Source organism: Sinocyclocheilus grahami, unplaced genomic scaffold (assembly GCF_001515645.1).
Source record: "Sinocyclocheilus grahami isolate Dianchi unplaced genomic scaffold, SAMN03320097.WGS_v1.1 scaffold1130.1, whole genome shotgun sequence".
In the NCBI taxonomy this organism is placed as follows: domain Eukaryota; kingdom Metazoa; phylum Chordata; class Actinopteri; order Cypriniformes; family Cyprinidae; genus Sinocyclocheilus; species Sinocyclocheilus grahami.
In genome coordinates this window covers 561,134-584,086 of record NW_015506309.1, presented here as the reverse complement: position 1 = coordinate 584,086, position 22,953 = coordinate 561,134, and the positions used below count along the sequence as shown (strand labels likewise).

At 37.5% G+C, this 22,953-nt stretch overlaps 1 protein-coding gene across 3 annotated transcripts in view; it reads left to right on the top strand.

Moving 5' to 3' along the window:
• The first annotated feature begins 12,371 nt into the window (after positions 1-12,371).
• Positions 12,372-22,953, top strand: part of LOC107567149 (protein prenyltransferase alpha subunit repeat-containing protein 1-like) — a 15,586-nt gene continuing 5,004 nt past the window's right edge. For all 3 annotated transcript variants that reach the window (XM_016252779.1, XM_016252780.1, XM_016252781.1), the window contains exons 1-6: positions 12,372-12,511; positions 13,319-13,488; positions 13,625-13,691; positions 14,258-14,362; positions 16,081-16,315; positions 21,914-22,203. In XM_016252779.1, the coding sequence (XP_016108265.1) occupies positions 12,426-12,511; positions 13,319-13,488; positions 13,625-13,691; positions 14,258-14,362; positions 16,081-16,315; positions 21,914-22,203 (953 nt within the window). In that variant the 5' untranslated portion in view covers positions 12,372-12,425. The remainder of the gene's footprint in view (positions 12,512-13,318; positions 13,489-13,624; positions 13,692-14,257; positions 14,363-16,080; positions 16,316-21,913; positions 22,204-22,953) is intronic.

Below are 22,953 nucleotides of genomic sequence, written 5' to 3'. Positions count from 1 at the left end.
CCTCTCAAGCCCCTCGGGCTTTCACGTTGGTGACAGCGCTACAAGCGCTCCCATGCCGTAACATCGCACAGCGAGACTCCAGAACTCAAACACTTCAGTTGAAACTCCGCGACTGCCGAACTTCAAAGCCTAAAGCTAAGCAGAAGATTCTCTTAGACAAACTTCGAGGTTCTTCCGTAACCCGGCAAACAACCAATCCAATGAGGGCTCTCCCAAAAGGACATCATCCTCGTGGAAACGAGTTAGAACTTTGAAAACTTCATGCAACTCCGTTAACTCATTCTTCCGAACTGTATGTATGTGTGTGTGTGTATGTGTGTTTTAGCTTAGTTTTAATGTAATCTAGAATAGCCAATAAAATTTGTGTTTCATTTATAAAGAAGTATGGTCTGGTGTCGTGACATTTTAAAGTGAAACCTTGCCAAGATCACGTTACCTTGCTAGGAGCTTACAAATTATCATAATTGTATTGACCTGTGGCCAAGGGAAATACCAATATTCAAATTGTTCAAATATACTGAGGTCAACGGCTCGCTGGACGACCGTTGATTTAAAGTGTAAACTATCAAATTGGAATTCAGTTTTAATCAGGTGGACCTCGAATTTTCAGAGTCGAGTCCTTTCAAACCCTGAATTAATTAATAATAATTAATTCCCTAAAATTAAGTAATCAGAGACATTACAGTGGAGAGTGATGCAAGCAGGGCCTTGCCGGCTTTTAATCGCTCACGCCTGATCGATCATACCCGCGAGTTTGCCATTTCTGCCTCCGAGTAACTGGGAGGAGAGAAACACTAGAGCAGGGGAGCCGGGGCTTCGCTTTGATCTGCCTGGGAGGATTAAGCTGCTCGTATAACGAGGTGCACCGGACCCCATGTGTAACACACACTGGCAGATTAAGCATGCATGATGTGTGTAGAGGTTTGCTCAATTCTGATTGTTCAACCCGTGAGTTCGTCATTGCTTCCTCCGAGGTAGCTGGGAGGAGAGAAACATGAGCGCAGGGAGGCGGGGCCGCCTTCCGCGAACGAACAGGGGCAACTGCTTTTGTAAAAGCGGCCCGTGTCTGTGAGCGCAGCCATAGTGACACACACACAAATTTGAAGCTGTCAGCGGCAGCATCTGCTCCGATCTACTTTGTAGGATAAAGCCGCTCGATGTAAAGTGAGCATTTTGTCTCAGTAAGCGCGTAGCTCACTGCCCTTCTGCGGCGGATCCGAGTGCAACGGGGAGAGCGAGCACGCGGGTACAGTGCCGGCATGCGATCGCTCAGACTCGGTTGCTTAGTTCCCTGACTCCGCTGTTTCTCTCTCCAAGGCTCGCTGAGAGAGGAGAAACGGGAGAGCGGGGCCGCCTCCAGTGAAGGCGGTCCGCGAGCGGAGAAGAGCGAAACTCATGCACGAGTGAGCATTCCGTCTCGGTGAAAGAACAGTCTCTGCGTGGGGTCTGCCCAGACAGATGACATATTCATTGCTCTTCTACATCGTGCAAGTTTCCCTGCACGAGCCACACTCACAGAGTGACATTTGCAACAACGTCGCTAAAATTTGCTCTTTTAGGGCTTACCTGCTAGAAATAAGCTCTTTTAGAATCGCCGGATGGCGGCAGGGGAAAACGGACCGGAACTGCTGCGTCACTGTAGTGGCGGAGAAGCAGGTCAACTGTGCTGAGAGGTCCCGATTCCGGCTGCGAAGGCGTGTCAATGGCAAACAGGCTCTCAGGATCAGCGATGAGCGTAGAGTCGTCGCTGAAGGAGAATGAATCTGAGAATCCTGTGGCGAGCGCCCGCTTATATAGCCAGATGCCCCACCCATTCTGGTGGGCTTTGGCGGGCTTCGTCGCCATAGGCTCGTGCAAGCATTGAGAGTCTAACTAATACAAATAAAGAGTTACTAGTAACTAGGCTAATACAATAGGGAAACATACAAACAACACATGCATATACCAGATACAATTGTAACTGATTAATTATTGTCTAAACAAAGAAAAGGTCTATATCTGTGTGTGTGTTGTGTATTGTGTATATGGTGTAGTTTTGCAGGTCAGCCAGGCCCATTGGTGCCTGGCACCGGGGGGTCATTTACTTCTCTTTGGAAACTGTTTGAAGTCAGATGGGGAGATGATAGTGGTAGACTGCTTAGCATCTCCTTGATAGTGGGGGGGGAGACCATTTGACAATTTAGCACCCATATAAATGTAGAATCTGTGGCCAGGACTGTAATTTCTATGCAAATGTCAAAATTTTGGCGGGCTCTGGTGGGCTGTGTCACCATAGGCTCGTGCAGCTCTGCTGCCAAGCCATTGGTTCGTTTTTTAAGCTCTGCACGAACCAATGGCCGTGCAGTTTCACTGCGTGAATGAATATGCTTCAGTTCAGGAGAAAAAAGGCTTTTTCCCATATGCGTCTTAAGCACGACGCAGTATGAGTGAAGTATCGAAAGGGAACGTATCTCAAACCCCATTGCACACCGTTTCCAGGAAATATGTCGTTCCAACTGGAAACCATTGCAAAAAGTTGCGCACTGGTTTGGGCTTGAACTTGCCCCAGGCCCCAAAGCAAAGTTACTTACCAAATACATAACAAGGACATCAAACGTCTGTTGAAGTTGAAATGATTAAATGATTACATCAAACACCTGTTGTAGCAACTGATTAGCCGATAGGCCTATATAATCTGGATTCTTAAATTCTAGAAATGTTTATATGGAAAATAATGTGTTTTTTAACCTTAAACCGCATAATCACATTGCATTACACCAAATACACAACATAATGTTCTTTTTAGCAACGTCATATGACGTCTTTAAGATGCACTTACACACACACACTTTGCTCAGTATTGATAGCCTGTAACGTCTTTGTGTTTCCTGTGTTTCCAAATTCCTTGTTTTCTTGCCTTGCCTTAGTGTTTTTGACCCTGGACTGTTAACTTGTTTCCTATTGTTTGCTGCCTGCCCTGACCTTCGCCTGTTTTGTGGATTACTCTTTTGTCTCACTCTGGATTATGAGTATGCTGGTGTTTTGACCCTGTCTGACCACGATTCCAATAAAAGTTGCATTTGAATCCACATCTCCGTTGTCACACCTCTCCTATGTTACAGTTATATTCTAAAACGCCTACTGCTTTCACACAGTATGCATTTTATATTTAATTCATATTTAAATGTACATTGTAAATTCATTATTAGCTTTATCAACTTATTAGTTTTATCAAACCCCAGTTTGGGAAACCCTGAAGTAATGTAGTGTTTAATGCACTTCATGTTATTGATAACAAAAATTTAATATATATTTTTAATATCAATATTGTAGAAGACTACCCTATTCAGATCAACAAATTAGGTCAAAATTAATCTGAAAATAATCAAGTAGTCAGATTAAAATAAGTAAGTAGTCAAATTAGGTAGTCAGATTTTAATACCTGAAATATGTAATTTGTAAATGTTACATTACAATTTTCGTCATGTAAATTGAAATCAGTGACGGACAACAACTTGTACTGTAGGTAATCTACATAGCACTGCCTGTATGTTATCTTAGAAGCCCGGAGCAGCCTGCTGTAGGCTATAGTGTTTGCCATGGATACTGAACTCCACAAATTACCAATCAGAACAACCAGAGGGCCATATAATAAGTCAATGATAATGATTTAATTGACCTAAACATATTCATTACCATCAATATAACTCTTTAACATAATCTCTTAAGGTAAGACAATCTTTCAAAACCTGTGATCCATGAGTCAATTTCAGAACTCAATTTCAGAAATCCATAATTCTTACACACAGGACAATTGATCTTCAAGCAGAATTTGTCTCTTGGCATTGTCTCATGTCTCATTGCAGTTTATGGGTGTCAATGTAAATTGTAAATCTTCTCAAAAGAAAAATTGATTCATACTGACAGATTCCACAGAGAGTCAGAGGCTCTAAATAAAGTAAACCACAAAGGGTAGTTAAGGAGCAGTGCTTTGGATACTTTGTTTATCAAGAAAATTAGAAGAACTGCACAGATGTAGCGTACTGTGCAGTTTCTGGTAGCTTTCACTAGCAAATTCACCATTGCTTTGTTTTCTTTCTTCAGTTTTAGGTCTTCCTTATTAAACTTTACTATTTTATATTGTTCTGATAACACCTGAGGTGCTTGCAAACACTTGGATCATCACTTGGATCACTGGCCTCTATTTAATTTAAGTTTTTGCTTTAACAAATTCATACATGTAGATATTCACTCCCACTTTAAAGGGTAAAATGCCATTTCATTGGGAGTTGGAGACAGTGAGCAGCATTGGAAATTAACACAGTTTTTCCTCAGTTTCTGTGCTTGCCTCATCTCACCTTTAAATAAAACTGAACTAAAGACTGTCTGAAATGTGTAAATGAACTCGAACCATTTCACCATACACCATGCTATCAATGACCTTATGCAGTCAATCTAATTATGTAATTCAAAATTCAAATGATATTGCATTAAGCAGACAAAAAAAAATTTAATAGCCACAGCTCACACAAACCAAGCAATTGCTATGGAAATGACTGGATTTTGCAAAACATCATCAGTCTTAAAGTGTATAGTGATAACACAATGTGTCTTTGTAAAATATAATTGTCATTTACCATAACTTAATTTAAGTGTATATTAGAACAGGAAACAAACTTCTTCAGTAATTAAAGAAGGTGAGATCACTTTTAAATGGAGACATTGATTTATACAGGTAAATCTGTAAAGTTGTGTACCTCTAACGGTTACAGCATGCAGCCAAAAGGCAGACATGCTTGCTTTATGTGGGTCACTCAGGACACTGTGGTTGTCTCCACTGTAATATTGTGTCTTTCACAAGTGGAAAATTATGTCATGCTTCTCTGTGAGTTGTATCACAACAAATCAGCCATAGCAACAAAGGTCTGCACCATTTTTTGTTATAGAACCACAGGAATCGTATAGTAAAAGCCTTGCATATGTCTGGTAAGAGAACAAGATCCACCTCGAATGAAAATGATGTAAAGATAATGCAAAGACCATGACCAGCAGCATGAGGCAGGGTTGTTTTTTGAGATCATGCTGAAGCCTTAATTTATTAAACAGGTCTTTAAATAAACATCATAAAGAAAAAAATACTAAAAGAGAAAAAACTGCATGACGTGCAAAAGAGGTTTTTAGGTCACTACTGAATATCAGTCCCCCCTAAATTTCGTATGACCACACAGTATGACCAGTCAGTATATGACCAGCACCATTTGCTTTTTTTTTTTTTTTAAGTATTAAAGTACTTCTGAGTATTTAAAGAGTTGTGACTGCTATGAGGATAAACACTTCATCCTGTTTCTTTATACTTTTCCACAATTTTGTTTAGTGAGAATGATATGCCAACACAAAATACAAAACTCAGTGAATAAAACGACATAAAATAAACTAATTAGCTTAGCATTACAGGTTGTTTTTCTGTTTAGAAAATGCATATTGATGGGATAACACAAGTAACTTTAACTTTTTGTAGAGTCTTTTTATCATGTCATATCAAGTATGGGTATGTACTCATCTGCTGAACACAAACTGTCATGATGAAATATGCAGTAGAGAGAAATTCAATTCTGTTCCAGATTACCATCTCAACACACCCAGACCCAAAAAAAAAAACCCATGCCTCCCTCTACTGGTAGCCACTGTAACATAAACCTGGTCCCAACAATAAAAACAAGCATATGCACCCCTCAATGACAGGAGTATTGAAAAAAAATCTAGTTACAGGACAGGTAAAATATACAGTGATGGGTTCAGTAGATTGTAATGTTTGTAAATTATTTGTACTGATTTTAAATCCAACTGCATCTGTTAACATTAGAATGTTGAAGTGTGTTGGGTAAGTGTGAACTAGTCTTGGGACAGTTTGTATGTAAACTAATGAATAATCTTTTAAACATTATATAATGTAATTATAAGATTGAAGAACAAAATCATAAATGTTTTCTATTACTACAAATAAAAGAGTATAACCTGTATTGCCCTGATATGTCATGACTTTGACTTTGTGTTGATTAAAAGTAATAAATTAAATTGTATATATTTGTAAAGCATTAGAAAAAATTTAGCATTGACCCAAACAAATAATAATAATAATATATATTATTATTAAATATAATAATTATATTTAATTAATAATATTATTAATTAAATATAATAATAATTATTGTTTTTATAGATAAAGACTTTTGACAGCATACATTGCGTGTAAATAGCCAACACTTTATTTTCAGCATTTATAAACAGCACACCCAGCTAACAAAATATGTTATAAAACCGTTTTTCTAACATTCCCATTAAGATATGAAAACATTACTTCTGAATGTTCTCTGAACGTTTAAAATGTCCAGTGTTTTAAAAGCATTTTTCTTGGTTTATCTTTTTTTTGTGCTAATATTTTGAAAACATTATTAAAAAACCTTAAGATGACACTTGAACTTTAAGACGTTCTATCAATGTTACTGTAAGAACATTTGTTCATAACTTTGCCAGGCCCAGAACTGTTCTGAGAACGTTCCGTGTTAGCTGGGCCAGAGCTGTTCAACAGCTCTGAGCTGGGCAAACCCCAAAGTGCTAAAGCAAGCTGATTTCACAATTTGGGACATGCCCCGCCCCAAAAATAAAATTTTAAATATGATTGGATGGAAAAGTCAAATATCCCGCCCCCAGATTTTAATGTGGGTTCTGGTTATGTATGAATGAAAGTCACAGATAGCGACCTGTCTTCTCATTGCTTCCAAATGTCTCTGCTCCTACATTCAGTGGCTTTGATTTACGTTAAAACGGCGAGTAACGGAGACCACAGCAACGTAGGCTATAGATTAACTATTTGGTAACACTTTATAATAACTTTCATTAATGGATCATTAGTTAATATATTCAAAGCGTTAGAAGCGTGAGATAATGTGGGTAGACTAATATGGGATTACAATTCTGCCACAATTCAAAAGTGCGTTTTGCACACGCGCGAACTGAGTTTTGTGGAGAAAATGTCTCGCAAAAAATCTTGAAAAAATCTTGCAAAGAAGAAAGTATTTAGAATTTAAAATAAGTTTTTGGATGTGTGCAGACCTCTTTTGCGCGTGCAACGTTTCACTAGCTTGCTCACCTGATCCCCGCCCTCAGTGCTCGCTAAATGCCAACAGCTGGCGTGCTCAACACAACCCAGCGTTACAATGTGCCATAATTTCAGCCAATCAGAGCTGCTAAATTCTGATTGGCTGCCTTCATGAATAATTATATATCAGTTATAAATGATTAAAAACAAGATTAATAGTAGTTATTAAGATTGATGTCGTTTGGAATTGGTAAAATATGCTTGGAAAAAAATAGAATCAGAATATCAACTTGCATAATAATTATGCATGCACTGTATTTTTCCTCTTTTGCTGTCGAAGTAATGCAAGAAATGTTGTGATTGGTTGTCAAGGCAGCCAATCAGAATTTAGCAGCCTCGGTCTCTGATTGGCTGGAATTATGGCACATTGTAATGCTGGGTTGTGTTGAGTACGCCAGCTGTTGGTATTTAGCGAGCACTGAGGGCGGGCATCAGGTGAGCAAGCTAGTAGTGATGGGAAGTTCGGATCATTTTTACCGACTCGGACCTTTCAGTCTCGTTCAGCAAAATGAACAAATCTTTTTTCGAGTCATTTCGTTCATTCAGTGAAGAGCAGAAGCAGGAGACGAAGTGATAATGATTAAAAAAGGATAAAAAATGTGTCTGACCAGCACAAATCCAACAAGTGTTATTATACCACAAGCAGTAGCGATGGAAAATTACTGGTTCACAATATCATCCCATAAACCTTGAATTTACATAAACATTCCCTCTTATTGCTTATTCATGACGACAAACATCCCTTGAAACTAGTGATGGGAAGTTCGGATCATTTTACCGACTCGGACCTTTGAGTCTCGTTCAGCAAAATGAACGAATCTTTTTTCGAGTCATTTCGTTCATTTCGTTCATTTTAGCAAAATATAATAAAAATGTTACGTGTTACTTCCCTAATACGTCTACTACTTGCACAAACGTTGATCACACTACAAACAAAACAAAACTGCTATAAGAAACAGAAAAGATTAATTAATTGTTTACCTGGGTCTTCAGTCTATGATTAGCTCACCTGACCTCTTATCTGACAAGTCTTCGGGTTTGGGCTTAAGGGGCTGTCACGTGATGAATGAACGACTCAAACCCGAAGACTCGAGAGATGAACTAATCAATTCTCTTTCTGGCTCAGACTGCATTCGTTAAAGCTTATGGGGCTGTCACGTGATGAATGAAAGACTCAAACTCGATGACTCGAGAGATGAACTAATCAATTCTCTTTCTGGATCAGACTGCATTGGTTAAAGTTTATGGGGCTGTCATGTGATGAATGAACGACTCAAACCCGATGACTCGAGAGATGAACTAATCAATTCTCTTTCCGGATCAGACTGCATTGGTTAAACTTATGGGGCTGTCACGTGATGAACGAACGACTCGGAAAAACCCGAAGACTCGAGAGATGAACTAATCAATTCTCATTCCGGCTCAGACTGCATTGGTTAAAGCTTACGGGGCTGTCAAGTGATGAACGAACAACTCGGAAAAACCCGAAGACTCGAACCAGGTGAACTACTTGACTAATTCCAGTACAGAACCTATAGGATGTTGCGCATGCGCGGCTGAACAAATCACTCCCAGAGACAACTCGTTCTTCCCGAGTCACTTTAAAGATTCGTTCAAAATTAACGAAGAACGACCCAACACTACAAGCTAGTGAAACGTTGCACGCACAAAAGAGAAGGTCTGCACACATCCAAAAACGTATTTTAAATGCAAAATTTATTTTCGTGTGCTCGAAATACTTTCTTCTTTGCGAGACAAACATTTTCTCCACAAAACTCATTTTGCGTGCGTGCAAAATGCACTTTTGCACGCTCAAAATATGATCTTTCGCGCACAGAACTGTGGCAGAATTGTAATCCCATAGACTGAGTAGTCGACATTTGAGGCATGTGTACAGTTGAAACACCTTAAATAACTTGCATACACAAGAACCCCAAGCCGTGATTTTTGCTCCACACATGTGTATTAGTGTTCTCTTTGATCGTGGGAAATTTGAAATGTGTGCGTCTTTCCACTCAGAAAATATCAGCAAAAGTTTTTTTTACAAGGTGAGATTTTCATTTCACCATGTCCTTTCAACAATGAATAGCTCATTATTATTTTATGATTGTTAAACTTATATATCATTGCAAAAGTTAATCTGTGTTTTACATTTACATTTACATTTAGTCATTTAGCAGACGCTTTTATCCAAAGCTACAGGAGAATCTGGTGGTTCACCGTATCAAAAGCAGCAGACAGATCCAGCAAAATAAGAATAGAAGATTTGGAAGCGGGTCTTGCCAGTCTTAGGGCTTCAACAACTGAAAGCAAGGCAGTCTCGGTTGAATGTCCACTTCTGAAGCCAGACTGGTTGCTGTCCAGGAGGTTGTTCTGTGTGAGAAAGGCTGAGACTTGGTTGAACACAACTCGTTCAAGTGTTTTTGCAATGAAAGGTAGAAGGGAAACCGGTCTGTAGTTCTCTAAAAGAGTTGGGTTAAGAGTGGGTTTCTTAAGAACTGGGGTTATACGAGCCTGTTTAAATGTTGAGGGAAAAACACCAGTGTGAAGGGATGTGTTAATGATGTGAGTGAGTGCAGGTACAACAGCAGGAGAAATGGCTTGAAGGAGATGAAATGGAATAGGATCAAGCAGACAAGCAGTAGGATGATTGTAAAGGATGCGTTTAAAAATAAGTTAAGTTTTAAAAATAGACATATGACATTGTGCCATGCAAGGTCTTTTCATAATCTAGAGAAACGTGCGAGTATGTCAGTGGGGTACGGTTGAGACATAGCCTTGTGTATGATAAAGCCATTCGGATTGTGTCCTATTGCTTCACATGCTGTTTAGTTGTACAGTGTTATGATAATAGGTTAAAAGTCACATTTACACACATGCTATGCAAATTCTGTTAAAAAATTATATTTGTGATATTTTAACTGCCTATTATTAATGGACATGTTTTCTAACATGAATGTTAAAAGGATTGCATAGCATTTTAAGAAAAATACAAGGTGGTAAAGTGGGTTATATAATATACGGGTATATTGTTATTTTTACTGTTATGTTTACATTTATACTGTTTGCCATAACTTTTCTAGTGTTAAATATGTGTTCCTATTTGTTTAATTAAATTTGAATTAAATAAAGCAAATAAATAAATCAGTTTTTTTTTAAATGCACAACTGTAATTTTGTAATTTATTTCATTTGCAATAAATGTTTAGCCAGCTTTAGAGCATTAAGAATGGGTGTCTCAACTGTACCATGGTACTGTTTCAACTGTACCATATATAGGTACAGTTGAAACAAAAATGCACCTTATGTTTATGAGCTAATTGTGGAAAATAAACTACGTATGGCTATTATCAATTTATGATATTTTAGTACATAAGCAAAAGAAATATCGTGTGAAAAATCACTTCATTTCAGCATCTAGTTTTTGTGTAGTGATGAAAAAAGCAGAAAGTGTATCAACTGTACTCAGTCTACCCTGCTTGTTAATGTTAACTAATAAACTTATTAAACACTACATAATGCTTAACAAATAATTATTTCATGTAGGCTAAGTTAAAATGCTAACAAATATCATTAAACTTTAAATTCCATATGATCAAGCACTTATTGAAAATCTACAAATGATTTTAACAGATGTTATAAAATGATTAAAAGTGTGCACAACATTTTTGCTGCTATTGAGGTGTGATATGGGTAAGGTTAGGGACAGGTTTGGTGGTATGGGTAAAGGATCAACAGTGTACAGGGGTCAGTTTGATTATTATTAATCGAATACCAGTAGTTCAATCTGTTTATTGTTTTGATAAATGAACAAGTATTTTCTTTAAAATTGTATTTGTTTCCCCCCTGTTTATGTATGATTCAAGGAATATCCTGTTTAATGATATACTGAAGAGTAGTATAATTAATAACTCTGTATTATGACTAAACAAGATCATCTCCTAATTTTACATAGCAACAACGTACGCGTTATTATGGTTACTAACTGTGTGGGGTACGGTTGAGACATAGCCTTGTGTATGATAAAGCCATTCGGATTGTGTCCTATTGCTTCACATGCTGTTTAGTTGTACAGTGTTATGATAATAGGTTAAAAGTCACATTTACACACATGCTATGCAAATTCTGTTAAAAAATTATATTTGTGATATTTTAACTGCCTATTATTAATGGACATGTTTTCTAACATGAATGTTAAAAGGATTGCATAGCATTTTAAGAAAAATACAAGGTGGTAAAGTGGGTTATATAATATACGGGTATATTGTTATTTTTACTGTTATGTTTACATTTATACTGTTTGCCATAACTTTTCTAGTGTTAAATATGTGTTCCTATTTGTTTAATTAAATTTGAATTAAATAAAGCAAATAAATAAATCAGTTTTTTTTTAAATGCACAACTGTAATTTTGTAATTTATTTCATTTGCAATAAATGTTTAGCCAGCTTTAGAGCATTAAGAATGGGTGTCTCAACTGTACCATGGTACTGTTTCAACTGTACCATATATAGGTACAGTTGAAACAAAAATGCACCTTATGTTTATGAGCTAATTGTGGAAAATAAACTACGTATGGCTATTATCAATTTATGATATTTTAGTACATAAGCAAAAGAAATATCGTGTGAAAAATCACTTCATTTCAGCATCTAGTTTTTGTGTAGTGATGAAAAAAGCAGAAAGTGTATCAACTGTACTCAGTCTACCCTGCTTGTTAATGTTAACTAATAAACTTATTAAACACTACATAATGCTTAACAAATAATTATTTCATGTAGGCTAAGTTAAAATGCTAACAAATATCATTAAACTTTAAATTCCATATGATCAAGCACTTATTGAAAATCTACAAATGATTTTAACAGATGTTATAAAATGATTAAAAGTGTGCACAACATTTTTGCTGCTATTGAGGTGTGATATGGGTAAGGTTAGGGACAGGTTTGGTGGTATGGGTAAAGGATCAACAGTGTACAGGGGTCAGTTTGATTATTATTAATCGAATACCAGTAGTTCAATCTGTTTATTGTTTTGATAAATGAACAAGTATTTTCTTTAAAATTGTATTTGTTTCCCCCCTGTTTATGTATGATTCAAGGAATATCCTGTTTAATGATATACTGAAGAGTAGTATAATTAATAACTCTGTATTATGACTAAACAAGATCATCTCCTAATTTTACATAGCAACAACGTACGCGTTATTATGGTTACTAACTGTAGCTTGTGAAATGTCCCGGATGAGGTTGAGTCACCCGCGTTGATGACGTCACTCGATCTCTGAAAATGGCTGAGTCGGAAGAGGAGGTGGATGTTTTGGTCCAGAGAGTTGTGAAAGATATCAATAACGCCTTTAAACGAAACCCCAACATGTACGTATGTGAACTCGCATTGCTTCTTATCTCGCGCTCATTCAGGTTATGTTTTTTTTACAGCGGCTTAGAACCTCGCGCTCAGCCGCAGGGAGAACATTGTGCAGCAGCCTGTGTAACTTGCGCAGACAGTGGCTGGCTAACCGGCTACTAACCAGCTCTCACCCGCAGGTAGAGCTCACCAAGCCTCGCCTTTAGACCGGTCGTGTGAAAATGTGTCTGGGGCGCCTGTTTAACAAGCACCGTGCGAACGCCGAAAGTTTCTCTAATAAGTGAAACGCGAAGAGCGCGTGCTTGTCATGTTGTAGTAGCTAGTAACGTTACTGTTAATGTTTGGGTTTTTTACTCCCTGGCCAGTAACGTTAACTGGAGGGCGTAGCGAGCTTTAATGCGTTATATTTAAAATGATAAATCTCAGTAATTTGCCATGTGCGTTTGTTTTTACTGGTGTTCGGAGTTAGACATTCAGTGGTTGCAACATTGCTGCTCTTGTGTATCCAAACACATCACTTCAGTCCACATATGAAGCATCTCGTCAGTCTTTTTAGTGCTGCCTTCAATGCAAATGTTGTTTTTCTGTGTGTTAGGTCTCTTTGTTCCATATTTGAAGGTCAGTGTCCCAATGGTTTCACCTAGCTCTTCTCCCATGACACATTTGTATCTCTGCCAAAGAGGTACATCTGTATCAGTGTCAGCTGAGATGTTTGGTGCTTTATGCATTGCTGTCTGCCTTTAGCTCATTAGCAGAGTTTCTTAGAATAGCCTTGTGACTTGTTTTTCTTTTTATCTTTTACATTGTGTTCACAGTGATGAAATCGGCCTCATTCCGTGCCCCGAAGTCCGATACAACAGAAGCCCCATCGTCCTGGTGGAGAATAAGCTGGGAGTGGAGAGCTGGTGTGTCAAGTTTCTGCTGCCCTATGTGCATAATAGACTCCTGCTGTACAGGCAGAGAAAGCAGTGGCTCGATCGGGAAGGTAGGACGAAGGTTTATTGGGTTAGCTTGTTCGGCCGCTCACATTTCTGTGACCTTAGTCTTTATTAAAAGATGGCTGTTCATACAACAGACCAGCGTTGCAGAAAAAGTGACTTCTCTCTCTTCTTTTCTTCAAGCACTGGTAGATATAACCTGCACATTGCTTCTCTTAAACCCAGATTTTACAACTGCGTGGAATGTCAGGTACATTTTCATCATTTGTAATACCTGAAAAAAAACATTCTGCCAAACTAACCCTTCACATACTTTCTGAATGATTATATGCACATGTCATTTATGGTATTTTTAGAAATTCTCTATTTCTTCTCTTTGATGTCTGTCTAAATGTCAGCCATTTTATTGTTCTGAATGTGCTGCTGCTATTTTTAAAAAGTTGTCTAATTTGGGAAAGGAGACATCAAAAGACTGCTGCTACATTTAACTCTAAAGTTGTCTATTTGCGCTATCACATAGGGAGCAAAGAATTTACTGATTTTTCTAACATTTAGTTTCATACAGGAAACAGTGTAGGTATATTTAATCCATGCCTGGTTTAAGAAACCAGCCTTTACTTTACTTTACTTTATTTATTTATTTAAACTAGAACTAGGTTTTTATTAGAATTTTTGCACAAAATCTTGGCTGAATGTCTTCATGATAATGTTGCATAGAAGAAACCTATTGTCCAGGAGGTGGTGCTGTATTGTATTTTAATTTATTTTTTATGGTTGTATCCTTTTGAATTCATCTGGGTATTGATTGTTTTATAGGAAAGAGCTCCTGCAGTGTGGCGTGTTAAACCCAGAGAAAGACCTTTACCTGGTTAAACTAGCACTATCTAAGCATCCTAAAAGCCCAGAGACATGGATACACAGGTAAGGGGATTTTTTTTTTAATCTTTTTTTTTTTAAATCTAAAAATCCAAATCTTTGATTTGGCCTGCAACGTCATATTACAAGAGTGGTCGAAAAAAGGAACGTTATTATATATATATATAACATCTTTTTTTTTTTACATTCAAATTTAGAGAATATAATTGATTTTGATTTATAAAAAAAACATTTATTTACTTTCAATCAAGTGTTTGGCCCTGTGTAGTAAAATGTTTGTGGACCTCTGATGTTTGTGGAAGCAAGGTTATTTGTTGTTGTTATTGGGTAACTATGATTTTAGAGCATAAATGTAAACACCAGTGAAGGCATCTGCTTTAGTGCGATAAATGTTCATTGTGTAACTCTCTTAATGTATACAGTTAAATAAGGTCTTTTAAAATATTAAAGATTACATATTATAGAATTGCTGTGTTCTGCACCCTTTAAGTGTCCTATTTTCCATATTACATTTAGTTTATTTTATAATAGTGATATAAAAAATGAATAATACATTAGGCATTAAGAAATTAATAATGGAATAGTTGGATGCGCTGTACCGGAAAATGTATGTGCTCTGCTTTCTTGTAGCTGAATTAGTATGGAAGAAACCTTGCTCTCAAACTGGCTGAAACAGTGAAAACAGTGGCCAGGAGACCATGGAATGAAATTGTCTGCAATTGTAGACCTCTTGCAACATGTCAACAGTGGCACATACTGAAGTAGAATTCCGTCACTACTGCAAAGACAAGGGCAAACCACTGTACACGGATCCCTGGAACACTAATAAATATCCAAAGCTTGTGCAACTGACAAGACCATGAGCTTATATGGACCTGCAGGGAGTGTGTGCAGAAAACCAGTATCTAATTCGTGTGCAATTTGAACAAACTATAGGTAAAGCTGTCAGCTGTGTGGACATTAGCAATATATCGTTAACAATTCGTTTAAAATCGATACATCTTGTTATCAAGATCTTTAGTCTAAATGCTGTGTTCTTTTGCGTGAACATCATATTATTTGTAGCGCACTTGCCGTCCATTAATTGCAACAAGCTTTGTGCTTTGTTACATTTTAATAAAGTATCAGCTTTAAAATTCTTAACGAAATTCGAACAATAAATAAAGTTTTGGCTCTATTTAATGCGGCATGAGCGATCGCTTTAGCGCCTCAGTTCAATCTTTCTATTTACTATATGAAATCAACATGAATGGACATCATTACTGAAATGTCTCATGTAATCACTCATTCATGTAATGCTTGTAAACAATGCGACATAACAATCATTTACCTCAGAATAACCTATAAATAGGAGCATTTTGCTAAATTTATGCACTATATTGCATATTCATAGTTTTACTTATCCTGTTGTCTACATGATAAGAAAGAATGCATGGTGCTAAAGGTAAAATTCAACACCTCCTGAACAATTCTTTGTGACTGTATATAGTTCTCAAGTTGGAAACGACATTTAGTTCCCACTTCAAGTGATCCTTAATTCCCAGGACATCTACAAGATGGATTAAAATGCTGATAAAGACAAGAAAAGATGAGACATAAATACATGACAGTATGACTGAAATGTTAGTGTGAAAAAAATAATATTAAAACACGTTGATTTTGCTTTCTCATAAATAAAGCCATAAGCATGTTAAATTCCTTGTGCCTCCAGAGTCCAGACATGTGTATGATCAGTCTGCTTAATTGGTTTGTTGTGAACGCAGGCGCTGGGTGTTACAGTGGCTGCAGAAGGAGTGCTCTCCTTCTGGACAAGAACTGAAGGATCAGGCTGAACCCAGAGGAGACGCTGTGGGGAGGAGACCGTGCGAGCGGCTGCAAAGAGCCTTGCAGGAGGAGATGAGGGTCTGTGCAGACGCAGCCGGCCGTTACCCGAGCAACTATAATGCCTGGTCCCATCGCATCTGGGTATTGCAAAACATGGCTAAAGGCAATCTGAAGGTAGGCTCAGTCCTCTGCAGCTTTCTGCACTATGTCTGTGTGATTTATCATAATGACTGAAAATGGGTGTCTGTTAGATGTTGCTTTGTTTGCGTACATCTCAAAGATTAGATTTGTTTTAGATTACTTTAAGGAATGATGGATCACACTGGCATATCATCAGTGCTGTTACAAGGAAAGCAACATGAGATGGTTATTTATGAGGTTGATAAATCTACCTGAGCCTTTGATGATCTTAATACCTTTCTTCTCCACTTGAATTACCCTAGGATGAGACCTGATTACAGATGCCACATTTTTCTGTCTTTTTAGCTTTTATTTAATTTGTTTTTTTTGTTTGTTTTTTTTAGAGAGAGAGAGCTGAGTGCTGTTAGTCAGGAGAGCTTATTGGCTCTTAGGGGGTCACTGAGTGCCAGACCTTTGATGTGCTTATCCTTTCTTAATTGGATGCGAAATTAGGCAAATGTTATAGGGCTCAATCCAAGCTAAAGACCCTCATATAAAAAGGATGAGCCTGTAGATTTAATGATCCAGGACTAAACAGACTTGAACCAGTCTGAGCTATTCATAGGCTATTTCAGGGGTAATTGGGTTATGCGGCTGTCATCTTACATCTCTGCATGTCTTGTTTTCCTTGGTCTGAATTTGGGTTTCGGGTTTATAATGCGGGAAATTCCAGCAAACATTTTATATTATGTACATTTAATATAGCATGTAGGTTAGATGTAAATAAATCCAGATAGAATATCAGATCAAATCAAATCAGTAATTTGAAAACATCGTGTTTCAGATGTAGTGCGTCTTCTCTCTCTCTCTCTCAAAATGACGTCACATCAGCGCATCTCGTCTACACTACAAATGAGCTGCTGCACGCTGCAATACGAGACTTTCGCTCACGTTTTGGGACAGCTGACAGAATTGTCACTTGCCTAATCTGGCAAGTGTTGCATCGTCATAAAACTGTATCATTTGCACATCTTTTTTTAAGTCTTTTTAAACAATTCGGTTACTCGCGCGCTCCAGAGACTGGCTCCGCAGTCTGGTTTTCTGTGCAGTCACTAGACTGCGACTGTGACCAAAAATATTAATTTGTGAGTGAAGTTTTTGCTGAGGTCGCCACTGGTGACTATAGAAATATACATGTTATGATTAAAAAATGTGCATTTAATGACTTTTTTCTGATTGTGTTGCGTGCACATCTTTTTTTATGTTGACGTAATAAACTGAGACAATGCGCATTAAAGTTTTAGTGGAAAAAAGACTTTCAAACAGTCCTCATCTCTGCTGAACAGCAGCGTTGACGGCTCACCTGCTGAAAGCAGCTTCAGCTGTTGCGGCATGAGAGAGCGGAGACACATGAAGTAATAGTGCAGAAAACCAGTATCTAATTCGTGTGCAATTTGAACAAACTATAACAGGTAAAGCTGTCAGCTGTGTGGACATTAGCAATATATCGTTAACAATTCGTTTAAAATCGATACATCTTGTTATCAAGATCTTTAGTCTAAATGCTGTGTTCTTTTGCGTGAACTTCATATTATTTGTAGCGCACTTGCCGTCCATTAATTGCAATAAGCTTTGTGCTTTGTTACATTTTAATAAAGTATCAGCTTTAAAATTCTTAACGAAATTCGAACAATAAATAAAGTTTTGGCTCTATTTAATGCGGCATGAGCGATCGCTTTAGCGCCTCAGTTCAATCTTTCTATTTACTATATGAAATCAACATGAATGGACATCATTACTGAAATGTCTCATGTAATCACTCATTCATGTAATGCTTGTAAACAATGCGACATAACAATCATTTACCTCAGAATAACCTATAAATAGGAGCATTTTGCTAAATTTATGCACTATATTGCATATTCATAGTTTTACTTATCCTGCTGTCTACATGATAAGAAAGAATGCACGGTGCTAAAGGTAAAATTCAACACCTCCTGAACAATTCTTTGTGACTGTATATAGTTCTCAAGTTGGAAACGACATTTAGTTCCCACTTCAAGTGATCCTTAATTCCCAGGACATCTACAAGATGGATTAAAATGCTGATAAAGACAAGAAAAGATGAGACATAAATACATGACAGTATGACTGAAATGTTAGTGTGAAAAAAATAATATTAAAACACGTTTATTCTGAGACACTTAAAAAAAAAAATTCAGCGCCTAATTTTGTTTCTTATTAGGAGCCAATGGCTCCATTTTTTTGTTTTTGTTTTTTTGTCTGGAGCTCTGAAAGCAGCCTAGTACCAAATTTAGTTATTTTTCACAGCTTATTGCGCTTAAATGGCCAAATATGCACAAAATTATGTCATTATGCTCGTGCTAGCAAGTATCCTTGTAAATAACAGTCGGTTTTGTCTTAAGTGAATGTAAACCGTTAAGAATGAAATGCATGTGTATCAGTACATTGGATCCATGCAGTTTCACAAACATGAATTAAATTCACAAATAAATAAAATGAGATTTGCAAATAAAAAAAACACATTCACAAATATATTTTTATGTCACAAACACAACTTTGCCTGACATTCATTTGTGAATCGCGTCCTGTACATTTGTAGATTGCTGCACACATTTGTGGATCACTCGCTGTGCATCTGTGAATGGCTTTCTGTGAATTTGTAGATTGCTGCACGCATTTGTGGATTTTGAAACATTTGTAGCGTCAAGATGCTGACAATCCACAAATGTGTGAACTCCACCCACCGTCTACTCAAGCCAATCAGATAATAGCCCCACTTTGCTGACTAATTGTAGCATGTTCTCGCTATAACCTATCACGTTTTACTTTACATTCAGGGCAGTCTTGTCCTGAAATATCTTCATTCATCTGCATTGACTCAAATTGGAAATGTAAGGGCCATACAAATTGGTACAGTAAGAGATGTTGAAAATTGGATTAAATCACGGCTATGGGAACAACGCTATAATGGATACTAACGCGTTATGGATGTGTCATTTTTGTGGATTTTGAAACATTTGTAGCGTCAAGATGCTGACAATCCACAAATGTGTGAACTCCACCCACCGTCTACTCAAGCCAATCAGATAATTGCCCCACTTTGCTGACTAATTGTAGCATGTTCTCGCTATAACCTATCACGTTTTACTTTACATTCAGGGCAGTCTTGTCCTGAAATATCTTCATTCATCTGCATTGACTCAAATTGGAAATATAATGGCCATACAAATTGATACAGTAAGAGATGTTGAAAATTGGATTAAATCACGGCTATGGGAACAACGCTATAATGGATACTAACGCGTTATGGATGTGTCATGTTATTCAAGATGGAAAGAAAAGTCGGGCTGGGAATCAATTCCAAAAAGAATAGATTCCGAGGTGTTGGGAATCGAGAGTCGATTCCAAAGGTTGGATCCCATCAAGGTCACTATGTGGGAAGATTTGCATAACACCGCCCAAATGTTCACGCAAAGAAAGAAGGCGTAACTTTTATTCTCGCTGTAGTATTGTTGTTGCCGCCGCCATGTCGTGGAGACGCTGTGTTTCATTGTGAAAGCGAAACTACTTTGTTTGGTCTTCCAAAAGAGGACACAACTAGAAATCAGTGGAACTAGAAACCAAATATTCAGATGTGTGCAACGCATTTTACGGAGGACGAGGACTGTTTCCTGGGAGAGTAGCCTACAATGCCAGTGTTCTGGTGAATTCAGTTCCCGTTTCCCCTTCGGCGTGCATGCTGACCACAGTCTATGGTGCTGACAAATAATGCTGACTCACAGACTGTAAGTATGTTTTCATATTTAAAGGATTTGCCACTGGTGATTCAAACGCGTGTTTTGAGCAGTGTAGAGTAGTGCTTGTTGTTTGTCGTTTCTCCGATCACAAATGCAGACATGGTTTTATGTTTACGCGGTGCGATGCAACGTGTAAAAAGACAGTATAAGTAATTATAATCAGTAATTATGTCCCCACTGGTTGCAACAAATGCCTCGTTTATAATGGGTTTTATTGGTTTTGTCTCGTCGCGCCGGGACATGGCATCACAGTATGGTAAGCGGCGTAACATTTCCGTCACAAGCTTGAGGAATTTGGCCAATAACAACGCACTGGATTGCTGGCCAATCAGAGCACACCTCGCTTTTCAGAACGATGAGTGTTTCAGAAAAGCGGGGCATAGAGGAGAAACAATAATGTACAGTATGTGGAAAATAATGTTTTTTGAACCTTAAACAGCATAAACACATTTCATTACACCAAATACACCAAATAATGTTCTTTTTTAGCAACGTCATATGACCCCTTTAACCACACAAACCGCACTTCAGCTCAATTTGAATGAAGTGTCCATAGAATGCAGTACTTACAGGGGTGCAAAATGAATCTGCTCCCACCCTGATTGTAAAACAAAACATGAACGGTTATAGCGAGAACGTGCTACGATTGGTCAGCGAACTGTGGCTATTATCTGATTGGCTTGAGTAGATGGTGGGTTGAGTCCATGCATTTGTGGATTGTCAGTGTCTTGATGCTAGAAATGTTTGAAAAGCCACAAATGCATGCAGCGATCCACAAATGCACAGAAAGCCATTCACAGATGCAGAGTAAGCGATTCACAACTGAATGCAAGGAAAAGTTGTTTGTGTGACAAAAATATATTTGTGAATGTTTTTTATTTGCAAATCTCATTTTATTTACGTGTGAATTTAATGTTTGTGAAATTTATTTGTGGATCTCATTCTATTTATTTGTCAATGTGTTTAATTTTTGTTAATATCTTTACATTTATTGTGGATCATAATGTATTTATTTGGAATTATGCAACAATTCTATCTCCATAGAGCAATGTCACAGTCGCAGGTTGTACTTATTATTAAAACAAATAGAAAGCAAACAAGTAGCCTTAATAGTCATTTATTTTAGCCAACATATGCTATGATAAATTTCAACATAGATTTGGATTCTTATTTTACATGTATACTTGTAAAATAATGGAACATTAGGTCATGAATATTGTCTTAAAAGTCATGTCAATTTATTGGTAAAAATGTGTACAAACCCTGCATGAGGAAATCATGGATTTTATTTTAAAATACTATTGGATATTTAATTATGCATGCTCCGTTCCTTTATTTTTATCTTTAAATCATCTAACTCTCACTTAAAGTTAATAAGCATTTTATAATACTGTTAAATATAAACTTCAAAATGAATATCTATTATTAATCCTGTACATTATAATGTTGTGATGCATCAATTCACATTTAAAATGATTGATTTTAGCTTTAGTGTTTTATTTTTCATTTGTTTAGATAAAATTGTATGTAAATTGTAATTGTATGTAAAAATAATTATTGGCTTATCAAACAAAATTTTTATATCTGTGCATCTAATTTTTGCTGAAGAAATTCCGCATTTTACCCTGTAAAGGTTTTTTTTCCCCTCATATTTGAGCAATGTATAATAATATGCATGTTTTGGCATATATCATTCAAGGCTTTTGAATAAATTGATTGATATGCTGACATCCATAGCACTTACAACTTGGCATCTGAACTGAAATTCATTTGCAACAACCTGAAGCATAATGCTGTTAAATGAATATAATACTCTGACTTTCTACTCCAGGTTCTGCATGATGAGCTGTCCTCCACCCGACTGTGGGTGTCCATGCACTTGTCGGATCACAGTGGCTTCCACTACCGTCAACACCTGCTCAAGGCCCTGGCCAGAGAGCTGAGCCAGGTTGGAGAGACAGAGCTCCACCCCAGCAAGCAGCCTAACGGAGAGAGCACAGCGGGTGCGTCTGATGACAATCACCATAATGACGTCATCCCTCAGCTCTTCCACGAGGAGATGGAGCTCTGCACTGATCTCATCGAGTCATTTCCGGGCCACGAGACGCTGTGGTGCCACAGGTGAGAGAGATCAGGCAGAGTGTTTGAAGCCAGTAACAGATCTCCAGGTCTTGCTGTGCTGATGGTAGTCATGCAATCAGTCAACATCAGACTGTGCTTCCACAAGTCTCAGTGTGAATACAGTGACTTTGTTTGCCAGAAGTCTGTCCTTGTTCCTCAGCTGGTCTGTGCTGATGTGTTTATGGCTTAGTGTTATAAAATGATTGATGGTCTAATGCTGCAGAGTTGTAGCTCACTGAGGAAGAGGCAAGCAGTTAGCTGGATCTCTTTTTCTAGCTCTTTCAGTTTTTCCCCCTTCCCAGCCTCATCCCTTGTGGCTGAGACAAGGAGCAGCTGCTCAGTGAATGGTGTTTATATATCTTAAGCTTGTGGTTTCCCCCCTAAAGTGCGATATGAGAATTTGTTTGTGCAACATTTCATGCCTCTTAATGACAAATATTATGAAACGTAATGCATTAATAAGCTCTAGCTTGCTTTAGTTACGAATGTCTTTTTCTATTTCCTGAAATCATTGTTTTTTTTTGTTTTTGTTTTTTTTACTGGTTTTGCATCAGGTTTAGCAATTGGATGATAAGTGATGACCCAACATGGAACCAAAACTGTTTATCATACAAAAATAACACCAAAATGAAATTGTCACCATTTACTCAACCCACATGACCCATATAAAATATGACTGACTTTTGTGGAACACAAAAATAATTTCTTTTTTAAAAACATGTACTGGTCATGTACTCCCCCCCCCCCATA